The sequence below is a fragment of the Fundulus heteroclitus genome, chromosome 18, assembly GCF_011125445.2.
Source record: "Fundulus heteroclitus isolate FHET01 chromosome 18, MU-UCD_Fhet_4.1, whole genome shotgun sequence".
Classification (NCBI taxonomy): domain Eukaryota; kingdom Metazoa; phylum Chordata; class Actinopteri; order Cyprinodontiformes; family Fundulidae; genus Fundulus; species Fundulus heteroclitus.
Genome location: NC_046378.1, coordinates 1,828,105 through 1,842,354, shown reverse-complemented (window position 1 = coordinate 1,842,354; position 14,250 = coordinate 1,828,105). Strand labels below are relative to the sequence as shown.

Here is a 14,250-nt window from a genome sequence, read left to right as displayed (position 1 = left end):
CATTCAGCTTCCTTTTTCCAAAAGAGAAATTCTTTGTAGTTTCTAAAGCAGTAAATCTAAAAAAAAAAAAATCGAACACTAAACAAAACCAACAACAACCTGTTCATCTTCAGGTAAATCAGACATGTTTTTTTTTTTTTTTCTCAGACTAGAACCATGGCAGTAAGCCTCGGCCAAGTTGTTCAGAGGAATGGAAAAAACACGTAGCGGCTGATGTTTTGGGGAGCTTTCCGTTATCGTTGGAATCGGTTATAACTGCGACCTGTGATGGCAAATGGAAAGCTGCTTTTAGGGAACACTGTGTAATCATCACCTTCCTACCGACTGGGCCTCAAACATCAGCCCCAGACTCACTGATGGTAACACAGATGTTACTGCTGGGGAAGCTTCAGCCAGCTCTTTTACTTTGTTGCAGCTTTTTTTTTTTTTTTTTTTTTTTTTTAAATCTAGTCACTGTACAAAACCCTCCAAAAAGTAAATCACATTCCTTTAATTAGTAACTAATTTTTGAGCACAGAGATCTAGTATTGAGCCAGCACTTAAAAACGGCTTAATTATTTATATAGTTGCTCCAGGTTTTGTATTATAAATGCTATAGATAACATACATTTCAACTGTAATCAGAAAGTTTTATAATTCCTGCAGCATGTAACTGTTGCTTTTTGGTTTTAATTGAAGCAGTCAGCTCATGTTTTGCATTTTTCTTTAAAGGGAGAGTTGCTGATTTTTCTGGAAGTTTCCTCAAGTCCCTTTCTGAAGGGACTGCGCATGCGCAAGACCGTCTTACCTTGCTCTTCCGCTCCTCAGGGGGATTGCGGGAAAAAAATCTCCCAAATCCGCTCTGGTTTTTCTTTCTTTCTACTGAGGTCTTCCTCTTCTTCTTAGAAACGTGTACGCGGTTTGCTTCTTGTGTCTTTCAGCCATGTTCAAAGTATACAGTGAGAGCGTCGGAGCAACAGTGAACAGCTAACTTCTAAGCTAACTTCTAAGCTAACTTCTAAGCTAACTTCTAAGCTAACTTCTAAGCTAACTTCTAAGCTAACTTCTAAGCTAACTTCTAAGCTAACTGCTAAGCTAACTGCTAATTTAACTGGATAAAAAAAACACTAGAAGTGTGCATGCACAGCCAGCAAGTGTAACTAACAAGGAACGTTCACGCACACTGGCGTTACATGTGAGTGTGTCAGAACGATTGGCATGTAGGACAACCAATAGATAAGGAGATACCCCTGGAACTTGAGGAACAGAGGAGAGTGACAACAGTTACAGAACTCTGACAAATCCCCGCCTTTCCGACCGAAAGGCAAGGATTGAGTTTTTACAGTTCTGCAGCTCTCAAGAACATCTCATTTTTTAACCTCCTTTTTCTGAATACATATTGTTTTACCCAGTATAACAAAAAGTGTTTCTGAGCAGGATTGCCAACTATAACCTTAAATGAGATAGCTACAAGTATAACTCCTCCTGACCAGTAGGTGGCACACTCGGGCTGGCCCTTTCTTGTTCCAACCTTCAATTACACTGGTTTGCCAGCTGGTTGAGATGTCCGTTAGGTCAGCATTAGCTAACAGTTAACTTACCTGTCCAGAAGGAAAGCAGCAACCTTTGTGTGACTTCTGAGCCCCTTTGCTTCCTTAAGTCGGCTCCAACACCAAAGACTTGACCAGTGTTCAATCTCATTTTGCTTCTTTTTTGCTCCACTTGAATCTGAGAAATGTATGGCAGAGAAGAAGCCATTTTTCAGCGCTGTCACAGAACTACTGCAATCAGGCAATGCCTGAGCTCCGTCTCACGTGACTTCTACCTACTGTTTCTATGGGTGTAGAATCCTTTCAAACTGACATTGGCATCATAATTATTATTTATATATTTTGGACCTGTTAAACTTTATAAAACCATTATTTATATACAATATATTTATTTTTCAGTAAAATTTATACTTTTATTCTGCACCACTAACGATGTTCTGTGGCTGTATTATGTTAGAAACATTAAGCGTTTTGATGAAAAAGTTGCTGCTATGACCTTTAACGTTCTGTGTAATTGCTATGAAACTGTGGCGTTGTTACTCCAGGTTATCATGCTGTGAGACTTCGGTATGCCTAGCATCCATTACCCCCAAATGCTGCACATTAGTCCTAACCCAAAGGACTGTCTGAAGAAGAGAAACTTTAGTTTTATGTCTGAACTAAAAAACCTTAAGGTAGTTCCGCACAAAAACATGTGAAAAGCAAGTGCTTCTCGGATGGCTCCCAACGGACTACAGATGTGTCTGATCAAAGTGAGATGGGTAACAAAAGGAGCTCCAGCATGCCACATGAATATTTTAATTACTAATGCGTGATTGCCCTGATGATTGGATGTAGCAGCTCTCCTCATGTTGCCTTTTCAAAGGGCAACAAGTGCATTTGAGCAGATTTCATTTAACATTGATCTGCGCTCTGCTCCGCGCCTCGGGGCATTGCTGGTGGATCTCCCACGGGGCCGTGTGTTCCTGTTGTAATAATCTACTACGCTGACATTACAGAGAGCCACCAGTTAGGATCAGATTAGCCGGCCTGTGCTCTGTTACTCTCGGGGCCACACGATAATTATGCTTTCCCCTGATGCCTGTCCAGTGTCCCTGGCCGGTCTCTCTGGTCATGTCCTCATATATGTCCTTCCTGGGTTACTCAACATGATCTGCACTCAGTCGATTAGGTACAATCTGGGCATACACCAACTTCTAATGCCTAACACATACAGTATAACTTTTTGTATAAATACTTGGTGTGGACAATAATCTATGGGGCCGATAGTTGTTGTCATGCTCATTTTGTCAGATCATAAGGAATGGCACTGACAATGTTAATACATGTGTGATGGCATAGCTGTGTTTTAAAAAAAAAAAAAAAAAATATTAACAGCTCCCACTGCTTCATGTCCCCTGCGCAGCATTCAAGTGACGTCGTTATAATTGGAGAAAACAACTTCTATATGTATTCTATTTGCCTTAATTTTTTACTTTTATGGCATAAAATAACACAACTAGTCATTTAAAGAGGAACCTTTTTCAATGCTGTTTACACGTCCGTTTCCTCATCAAGCTAACGACTGGGGAAAGAAAAAAAAAACACTCCGCTCATCATTTACCTGCAAGACAAGCCGTAATGTCCAAACCAGAGACGCTGCCCACAAACCAGAAAGCAACGAAGCAAAGCCTGTTAGAGAAAGCGCCATATGTCGCTCTCTCATGTGCTTCTCGGACTTTTGCTAGCAATGAGAACGGTTTGCTTGTCACGGCTTACTTTATACCAGCTGGTGCCTGCACTCCTGTGGGTAGTAAGTCTATGGAGCACCGTTATGCAGAGGCATGTTCACAGCGCATCCAGGCTGTCTCACAAGAAAGGATGATAGAGAAAAGTTAACAGCGCTTAGGACAGACACTGCTCGAAACGTGACAGCAGCTGCAAGACTCCTTCCATATGAACCTCTGCCTTGCACTGCAAATGCTTTACAGTGAACAGTCACTGGGTCACAGTGATGCTATTTTAACCAGATGTCAAAAACTTGCTTGTCACATCAAGCACAGCCCATCTAATGCTTTTTTATTTTATTTCACAGATTTGTAAAAGTATGTCAGTGAAATAAGCCACTTTTGTTGAATTGATGATTTAAATTATAATTCCTATATATAAGCTGACTTGAAATGTGATTATTTGTGATATATATATATATATATATATATATATATATATATATATATATATATATATATAATACTTCTCACACATTTACCACGGTTTTTCTGTGTCTTCTCTCCCATTCAGACACTGAGAGTTTGGTCAATGGGAATCACCAGGCCAATTCATCCCAGTCTCCCGCAGCTCATGGAGACAGAGTCCAGTCTGAGCACAGTGCGATTGTCAGCTCCATTGAGAAGGACCTCCAGGAGATTATGGATTCCTTAGTCATGGATGACCCCGAGCCCTCCTCCTCTGAGGCTAAAAAGCCCCCTGGAGGGCAGTCCATGCACCACTCCCCCTTGTCCCCTATGGTCAATGGAGGGGGGAGGTATTTACTATCCCCTCCCACCAGTCCAGGGGCCATGTCAGTGGGGTCCAGCTATGAAAATACCTCTCCTCCTTTCTCCCCCCTTTCCTCCCCCTCAGCTGCCAGCAGCGGGAGCTTTACCAGCCCATCACCTGGTGGAGGACTCCAGGACCAGAGTTCTTCTCTGCCACCTGTGCCTATACGCTCTTCTAGCTACAACTTCAGCTCCCAGCCCCCACCTGTACCCCTGCCAAGGACCATACTGCCTAATTTCAGCAGCACTGGGGTGGGCCAGAAGATTCAGGAAAGCCCCAGGCTGCCGAGGAACGTCTTAACCGAGACCCCTCCAAGCCCCAAGCCAAGCCGGAGGGGAATGAGTCAAGGTGGCTCTGAGAGCCCTCGACAGACACCTCTTGTTTCTTCTAGTGAATCTCTCAGCAGTAAAAACATTGTGCCAACCAGCCCCAGAGTCACCCCCAAATTCCCGACCTGTCCATCACCATCGCCCTCTAGTCCCAGGACCAAGACCGCCACGGTGCTCCAGGAAAGGCCTGCCAGTCCCTTCAAAGAGCAAACCATCTTAGCCGATCACTCCCTGAATTCCAGCCCCTCCTGGCAGCTTTCACAGTCTAGTAAGGCTTTCCAGCCTCCCCTCGATCCCATTGTTCACGTTATCCAAGGATCTCCTCTCCAGCAGCATCCACGGTCACTCCAGCCCCCTGAAAGCCCCCGGTTGGCACGGAGGAACTTGGAATTGAACGGGGGAAGTGCAGGGGGCAGCAGTATGAGAGAGCTGCCACCACTGAGTCCTTCATTAGCTCGGAGAGGGGTCCCAGTCCTTCCAGGGGCCCTCCCAGGAACAATTTCCACACTGAGGACTCCAGACAGCCCCTCGTGTCTCGGCAGGATGGTACCAGAGAGTCCGAGGCTGCGGCGCAAAACCGGATCTGCGTCAGAGGAACCGTCTTGTAGCAGAGGGATGCGAGTTCGCAGTCCGTCCCCGACGTTCATGATGATGGAGGGCAGCAGTGGTGCAGGGATACGCAAGACTAGCTTTGGGAATTCCTTATCACCTGCGTTCAGTCTGGGCTCCCTGCCTGGCTCATCGCCAGTAGCCAGCCCCAGGACCCAGAGGAAAATGTCCTTAGGGAGGCCCCACCCAGGAATGCGAGAGAGGAAGAACAGCATCACAGAGATCAGCGACAACGAAGATGAACTGCTGGAGTACCACCGGCGACAGAGAGAGGAGCGGCTCAGGGAGCAGGAGATGGAGAGGCTGGTGAGTTTAAAGCCCAGAGCAAGAGGTTGTTAATCAGTGCTCATAACAGAATGCACATATTGATTTAAATGATGAACACACTTAAAGGTTTAAGAAGAAGGATTTGCCGAGTTTATTGTAGATCAGAGCCCCTCTGGAAAATCTTCCATCTTTTAAAGATGTGCTTGATCAAGACTCTGAACATCAGTTGATTCAGGCACACTCTGGTAGGTGGGGTATTTGCAGTTAATCTATACAAAAATGTATGCATTTAGTGACATTTTGTCTGATCTGTGCTCTTTGCTGACGGTATGTTGAAGAATCAAACGATAGGAAAATATCAGACTGAGAAGGATTTCACTGATCATCATTATCATGTTGATACTGACAATCAGTGGAAGCAGAGACAGCGTGATGTGGTCTATAAACAGAGCGCTAGGATCCCCATGTCGCAGAAAACACTCACTATCTTTGAACTGACGTAACGCCGTCTGGCCGTCTTGGAGGCTCGTCAGTAACAGTTTCCTTGTTTATAGAAGTTACGTCTGTGGTGACAGGTTTAGCTATTTATTCACTGTGCACTGGGGAAGTTGCGTCATTATGGTGAACTGATTGTTTACAGCTGAGAGTTGCACTCACTGCACTCTTCTGAACACAAGGTGTCACTCTGGAGAAAACAATCCTGTTACACAGCATTCTGAATACCTCGGTCCACACTATTTAGGGGTGCATGATGTCATTTTTTAACATATCGGTTCAATGAGTAAAACTTATTAGCAACCGATGGTTATTTCCTTTAAGGTTCCCATTGTGCCAGTGTTTCAAGTGGGGGAGGGGAGGGGGTTGGTCATGCAATTTTTGTTCAGTCATGTGACAGTGTAGTGTCACAGCTAGGATTGTGGGTTTTTTAAATAAGGCAGCAATGCAATGTCAGCAGTGTGATTGTTTTTCACGGTGTCGAAAGAAGACATATAAAAAGCAGTGTGTAAGTCTAGACTATAACCGATATTAAAAAATTTAGTTAGTGTAGTTTTCAGTTGGTACAGAATTCTAAAAAAATTGACCATCACAGAAGCCTAAATGTGTACACACACACACACACGCACGCACGTGTCACACACACACAATTGGTTATCTGACATAACCGTAATGTTAATATTGGATATCGATATCGTCCACATTTTCATTTTGGTGCATCCCTAACCCTACTTCTATTAATGCGCCATGTCTGTGGGAACTAACACACCATTGTGACACTAGTTTTTAAGAATGGACAACATTTGAACGTGATAACCTGAAACCACAAGAACATGTTGCAAGCTAAATAATCAATGAGTCGTATCAAAACAGAATGGATACAAGCTAGCGTTAGCCTAAAGACCTTTAGCATTGCAGCATTCATGTTTACTGAAGAGCCTTTAGCTGTATCTGATAATGTGCAATGGTAAAGCCATGTGTTTTGAGATGAATATGTATGTATAGTAGGTAGGTTTACAATTTTTGGATGCTAATATCCAATCACCTTTTGTTTTACTCTCATGAAAAGCATCAGAAGTACCTGATAGAGCTTTAAAAGAGCTTTAAGAAATGTTTCATTACTTTACCAATCCGATGAAATTTGGGTTATTTCTCTGTTGAGCATCTGGGATTTTATACCTTAACATTATGATACTAATATTTGGTCAACTAATGTTTACTTTAGTAAATCATGGGTAAACCCAAACAGAGAAATGAAAATTGGATTTCAGGGGGTCTGATACAAGCTAGATGATTTTTATTTTCATTGTATGCACTACAATGACAATAAAAATGACATAGTTTAGTAGAAACTAGGGTCTGAAATTAACACTTGCCAGACGCCAAATGTGAGTAGATTTTCTGTTTCAAGAGTAAATTTCAGAGGGCTAGCTGACACAGGACGAGTAAATATTTGCACCAAATAAGTCGTGTTTTTCAGTCATTTGGGTGGGTGCTTCTTTTAGCTCATATGACAACAAACGTACACAGGAACTCGCACATGTGACGCGAGAACAACGGCAGCTACGTCATGTCCGCTTGCTAACAACTAGCGTTTAGCTCAGGCTAATTACGTAGCGGGATTACGTGGAGATATTTAGCAGGAGCCAGTCAGAATTAACATTTTTAATGTTGGCTGGTTGATTTTTACATCTACCAGCCAACTTGGTCGGTGAATAAGGAAGTTAATTTCAGACACTGGTAGAAACTAGAAACGCTTATAGTAGAAACACTGTGTTGTCAAGTGCACTGGGCCTAAATCTACATCCAGAGGATTCCCTCCAGGCTTCATTCTGACTCTTCACAAGAAGACACAGAAAATCCAGCGCAGATTAGCAATTAGCAAAAAGGTCTTTTATTTCCTGAGCAGACACGCACCAGAAATGATTTATTATTGAATACAGACTGTTAATCTTTCCCTCCAGAGCCCTTTGAAAGGTCCCAGTACCTTAAGATGGTCTGGACCTTCTTGCAGATTATTGTTCATCCTCTAATCTCTACCATGATGATTGCAGCATCTCTACGCTTGTTTTTGAAAGGAGGAGTAACTCCACCCTTAAACCCTCTGGGTGAACTGTCAGTGACTTGGCTGCTGTCTGTCTAAACTGCTGCTGACACACAGTGTTGTGGAGCCTCACTGAGCCCATAGCAACCTCAGTGTTTTTGTCCCCTCAACCGAACCGAGTTGGAGGTCGAGGTGAGAATTGGTAAACATGTAGAACTTGTCTGCCAGGCTGAATGAAACGACGCAGACAAAGGTCCGTTTAAGAAAGCTTTTCTGTGTGTTTGTTTCTGCGTGAGAAGGTGTTGTTGCCTCGCCTGTAATTGGAGGGTAGGCGTTTTAAACAGGACAAAACAGAGCAGAGACGGCTGAGCTTGGCCTCGGTCTCCCTGTCCCTGTAGGTCTGTACGCGTCCTTGTGTGTCTCTGTGTGTCTCTGTGTGCCGGGTCAGGTTCCGGCACCTCCTGTGGGGACGTGGCAGCAAGGCTGTGGGCTGACAGGACAAGACAGGAGTCACACACCATGTTTACCCCTAAACAACAGTCAGACCTGTCCCCTCGTTCAGCTTTGACTTTCCTCTTGGGGAAAGCTAAAGAGAAAGTACAACAATGTCTTTGATTATCTTTAGGCATAAGATGGATATTTTCTCTCAGACGCAATCTGTGGTTGTAAAATATTTCTCTGGTTCTGAAAGGAAACTCTGAGTAGTTCTGAGTATATGCATGACGACTTTCTGGTTCCACACTGGGACCTAAAGCACTTTGTGAAGGTATTCAGGCTCCTTTAACTCTCCATGTTTTGTGACAAAAAAATCCCCAACAACCGCGTCTTATTGGGTTTTATCTGGTTGATCAACACAAAGTAGCTCTTTTTTTTGCTACAAATTAAAATCCCAAAATGTGATGTACATTTGTGTTCAGCCGCACACATTCAGATGGGATTGTGAGTATCTGAACATTTCGGTTTCAGGTCTTGCCACAGATTCTCAGCTGGATGTAGGTCTGGCCTTTGAGTAGGCCGTTCTAACACAAGCTTTGATCCAAACCGTTTTATGTAACCTTGATTTAGCTCCATCCAGCTTCCCATCAACTCTCACAGGCTTCTCAGGCCCTGTTGTGGAAAAGCATGCCCACAGCACGATGCTGCCAACATTCAGCGTTTTGCATGTGGACCAGGGGTCAGAAACCTTTAAAACCCACACAGCCATTTTTCTTCTAAGTAACATTTGCCTGGAGCCACGAAAGCAACGTCACCCATTTTTCTAAATGCCAACTTTGTTAAATGATTTAATTAAAGAACTCATTTCTGTAAATATTTCTTTCACCCTTACTGTCATTCTGTGTTGAAATGACATTAAAAACACAGAAAAACTGCTAACATGGCTCATTAGCCGCTGGTTGCACACCTCTGTAGTCTCTAGGAACCTGGAGCTCAGATGGGACCTGTACTTGGAGTGATGATTCACATTGGTGATTTCCATGGAAACCATATTCAAAACCAAGCTTCATTTTCCTTCTGTTTCTCAGGTTTTCCTGTGTTGGTGTTGATCTGTTACAGAAAATCCCAAGAAAATAACCTAAAGTTCTGCAAAACACTGTATTGGTGTATCCGGATCCTTTCTGCGTGGTGCTGGTTTTATTAAGTGATCAGGCCGTGACACAGTTTGTCTTTAAAAGGACAGTTTCTCCATTTTATTGTACCTGTTGAGAACAACATACAAGAAAACAACCGTGTAATAGGCTGCCCGCTCCAAGTCCTACACAAAATAGAAGTACATTACAAAAATTAACTTAATAAATCTATAAATAAACTGGATATATTCAGATGAAAAATAAATAGCACACACCTCTCCCGCAGGACAACATGACAAAAGGGGAGGGTCTAAGGGGTGCAAACAATTGAAAGACAATACCACAGAAGAAGAAGTAAAAAAAAGGGGCTTCCACTCTTAAAGTAACACAGTTAAACTCTACTGATGGAGAGGTCTCCCACACCAACATTTGGACCAGTCTAACATGCAGGATAGACATTAGATACTGGATGAGCACATACAGGGTCAAGGACAGAAGCATGCTGGGTGAAGAGGGCATTGAGGGGCTCAGTGAAGGTTCCCAGGCTGGGTTCTCCAGCAGCCTATGATCTCCATGGGCTTCTCAGACGCTGAGACTCGGAGGCTCTGTGAGGAGGCAGGGCTGGAGCTGCAGGGCCTGTAACTGGGCGCAGTTAACTCACTGTCATGAAATATTGCTCAGCCAAGAGCGTCTTATAAAGCTGCTCCCACTGAGCGTGCTCCTCGTTCACGCAGCCGTGTAGCAAAACACGAAGCTGTGTGAGCTGCAGCGCATCTTGATGTAACCAAAGAGCCTTGTTGGGAGTAAACAGTTCAGAGGCAGCGTGGGAGGCCGGCAGTGGCTTTGACCATTCAGCGCAGCTTAAATCCACTTTGTTTCTGAAAACACTCCCAAAACGTTCTCAACAGCATTTCTGTTTGCAGTGCTTTTCATAACTTTGAACCAAGCCTCATGCAACGTTTTTTACAGCATGATAACGACAGAGAGATGAGGATTAGGCTGTTTAGTGGCTGTTTAGTGTCGGCCTCTGAGGGGCCAGCCTTTAGCTTCAGCTACCACCAATGGACCTTTTCATAAGGCGCTGGTCACTTTATCCCACAGGCTTTGGTTTGGAAATGACATTTAGAATAATGGATAATATTAAATTCAGACAGACTGGAATTGTGTTGGTCTACACACTGTAGACCCTGAAAGGTTTAAGATGCACAGAGAAACTGACTGGTGGTTGAAACCAGGCGATTTTCATCTTGTTCGTCTCTGACTCTAAAATCAGAGTATCTTTTCCTTTTTCTTTTTTACTGATCAGTGAATGCATCACAGCTGAGAACAGCAGACCTAGCAGGTCACCGTGATCACAGCACTTCAGTGTGAAAGCTGGTACTGCATGACCGAGGCTCAGAGTTATTTCCCTCTGAGTGCTGGCTTCACTAGGGGTTTTCTACTTAAGCAGTTTTTTTTTTACACCCCACTTTGTCATTAGGAATTTAAAGAGCTGTCTGCCACAGGGTGTCGGTTCATACTGATCTCAGAGATTTTGAATTAGATTGGCAGAAGGAGCAAATTGACCTGGAGCTGCCAGACACCAGGGAGGATGGACATCTTACAGCAGAAATGCCTGCTCAGTTTTATTCTGCTCCTGCAAGAAGGAAAAAAGTCAACATGTTACGTTCTCAGTACCAAAAAGAAGTGTAAAAATGAAGATGGGTGAAGCACAAAGGTGAGGAAGCTATTTAAAGCAAAGTATACTTTCTATGGAGATAAGTCAGCTGTTCTTTCAAACTGCTGCATTTAAAGAGAGAGCGAGACTTTGTGGATAACAGGAAGGCTGAATGGAGTAGAGCAAAGTTGTTTCTTTTTGTACTTTTGAGCCTTCAGCCTCTGTCATGGAAATCTGTGTATGAGGAAATCTTGTGGACATCTCAGAGAAAGTAAGCGTCTACATTCTCTGGGAGAACACACACACACTGATGTTTCTAGACAGTAGTGCTGATTGCTGTTCAAATGTCGTCTTTTTTCTGGTGTGCTCTCTCACAGTGTTCGGTGGCTTCTTTAGACAGTTTATGACTGCTCATGGCTGGGACACTAGAGACAATATTTACAACACGGTTCATTATTGACAAATGGGAGTGGGCTAAAAGCACTGGATCAATGTGTGAGGTTAAGCAAAAGACAAACTTTTCCCAAGTTAACTTTTGTTTGCAGTCATGATTTTACAACAGTAATTTGTTGCTATACATGGTACCTTGAGTTACGTTTTTTTGAGATTTGAGCCGTCTCTCAGACGATTTTTTTATTATTTTGCTTTGATTTGAGAGGTACAATTTGACTTGCAAGCCAACTTCAGACATTGCACCACTAGTGGGCGCAGGGAACGCCACGGTGACTCCTGCAACAAAGCAGCAACAGATACAGCAGCATGCAGAGGTTTGACATGGAGGAGGAGGTAATCTCTACTAGGGTCCGGAACAAATTTATTGTGTTTCAACATATTTCAATAGTTGATTTGACATAGGAGTAATTTGAATTAGTTTGTCGCAGAACCAGTTAAACATGCAAGTCAAGGCACCGCTTCACATCAGTAAATAAATAATGTCTTTGATTATTAAAGATGAACTTGTTGTCTAATTGTTGTCCATCACTGGATATTAGTCAAGTGGAAGAATCCGCGGTGCTGGATCCTTCTCATTAAGAAGGATGTGATCAGGAATTGTTCCTCATGCTGATGAAGGGCATTTAAGGATCATTTCAGGCTGACACACCCTGTCATTCATTGCCACATATTTGCAGCAAAAGAACACCTATACCACCAGCAGGAAACCCTCAGCATTACCGTGTTCATGTTCCACTCACCCACCAATGACGTTCTGGAGGGTGCAGTGTCCCACTCTCAGCGTTCCCTCAATACCAGTCCTTTTAAGAAGCCCTGATCTCTGTCACCCCCCCCCCCCCACCCCCCATTTAAGGAGAAGGAGAAAATAAAGAAAAATGTGGTAAATCAGAATGGATCATGATGGGTTAGGAATCATCAAGATTGCCGGATCATATTCTGTGATGAACCAGCCTTCCTAAAAAGTAGAAAATATTGAAGAGGGTGCAGTGATGTGAAACAAAGGCATGTAGAGTGGTAGGGCTGTTTAACCTTGATAGATTGCAATGTTTTGTGAGCGGTGAGAAGACAGTGTTTCAGACGACTGCTTCCTCCATCTTTTCCTCTAGATATCAGTAATATTTACACACTGTTCCTTTAGGGTTTGACTAGTTCAAGAGGAACTGAAAAAGATGTGGCAGACGTCTGGACAGCCAGGATTAAGGCCTACTGAACCGCATTTCTTAGTCTTAAATGAATCTTTTCCTTGAAACGTCGGTGTCTATCTGGAGCGCAGTCCAGCCTGGCTCTGGTCTCCCCACACGGCCGTCTGACAGACGCCATGCTAGCAGGCGCTCTTGGCAGCTGAGCAGTGCCTCGGCAGGCTTTGTCTGGGACCGAGTCAGGAATCGCTTGTGTCCACTGCTGATGACCTCATCTCTCCCGTGATGTCATGTGAGATTCCACCGTCGGCTCTAATGAAAGGGGACATCTTCAATCATTGGCTCTGACCACTTTGTGTCTGCTGGGGGGGGTTGGTGGGCTCTCTCTAAACCCAGAATAGTAAATGATGACATAGTGCTGCTTTGTCATTTATATTTTGATCTGGGCTGACTGCACACATATTTCTAATGCCTTTGTGATGGACAGTGGGGGGTATGTACTCAACAGGGAGTCCTGCAGAGATGGAAATCTGTTGTTGCCATGCCTTCTGGTCAGTGCAAGAGGTCAGTGAAGGGTTCTGATTGTTTCTTACCTCACACTGTTTTTATTCCTCCCAGGCCCTGTGCACACAGCAGGTTTTGGTTAAAACTAACGATTCATAGCTTTACTACTGTTCGTCTACACCTTTCATCCGACAACGGCACAACTCCAGCAACGGCTTCCAGAGTGGATGGACCCTGGTCCCGCTTCTGGTGTGCCCAAGAAACTCTGCCTGTGTTTGGGGAATCCCTGCCACACGTAAACGGAGGTCGCCCGTTTAGAAGCCCTAGTGGTGGTTTTCTAGGCTGGACCTCGTCGTCTGTCCATAGGAAGTAGATTTAGTGTTTGGGCCTTTTTCAGCACAGAGTGGTGTTTCTACACTCGCAGCACATCGTTGAGTTTCAAAGAGCAAAGTCAAAGAGGGAAATCCCATTGTTTTCAGTGTTTTTACCTGTGCATTGTGCACAAAGATCCTAATTAAAACGCTATCATGTAGTTGTGTTAACAGAAACAGAAAAAAACACTTTAACGCCGTGTGGGCACAGGGCGTCAGACGTCCAGCTTATCTCAGGTCAGTTCAGAGAGGACCCCAGAGATGGATTGCTCTCTCGTTCATGTTTACTTCTTCACTTCCCATGCTGACAGGATGCCAAAAATGTTGATGAGTTTGCTGCCTGGTCCGCATCATCCTGCAGGGTCAGCAAACCAAATATACCTTTGAACTTGTTAAATGGGACACAGCAAGCATATATCAGCATCTCCCAGGAGGACTAAAAATATCCCCCAAACCTGTCGGACATCTCCTGCAGTGCCGCATCGGCTGCTGGCAGACAGGTGGGAGCTTTGTTCCTGCTGAATAAAGCAGATATCCATTTAGTGCCTGGAAAAAGGACAAAGCAGCAAACTTTGAGAAATCACCTGATTTTAAATTTAAAAAAAAGGTTCTCCTCTGACACAAGGCAGCCGGCTCGGTCGCCACTTATCTGGGGCAGCAATAAATCTGTTTGTAGCCGTCCAAAGTAAAGCTTCAGTAATCCGCTGCTGAGACAGATCCAACAAATATGCCGTGAGCTCATCCCCA

The 14,250-nt window shown here is 43.9% G+C and overlaps 1 protein-coding gene across 12 annotated transcripts in view; it reads left to right on the top strand.

The window, feature by feature from the left end:
• Positions 1 to 14,250, top strand: part of phldb1b (pleckstrin homology-like domain, family B, member 1b) — a 152,057-nt gene that overhangs the window by 92,975 nt on the left and 44,832 nt on the right. For all 12 annotated transcript variants that reach the window (XM_036149399.1, XM_036149401.1, XM_036149402.1 and 9 more), the window contains one exon: positions 3,810 to 5,311. In XM_036149399.1, coding sequence (XP_036005292.1) covers positions 3,810 to 5,311 — 1,502 coding nt within the window. The remainder of the gene's footprint in view (positions 1 to 3,809; positions 5,312 to 14,250) is intronic.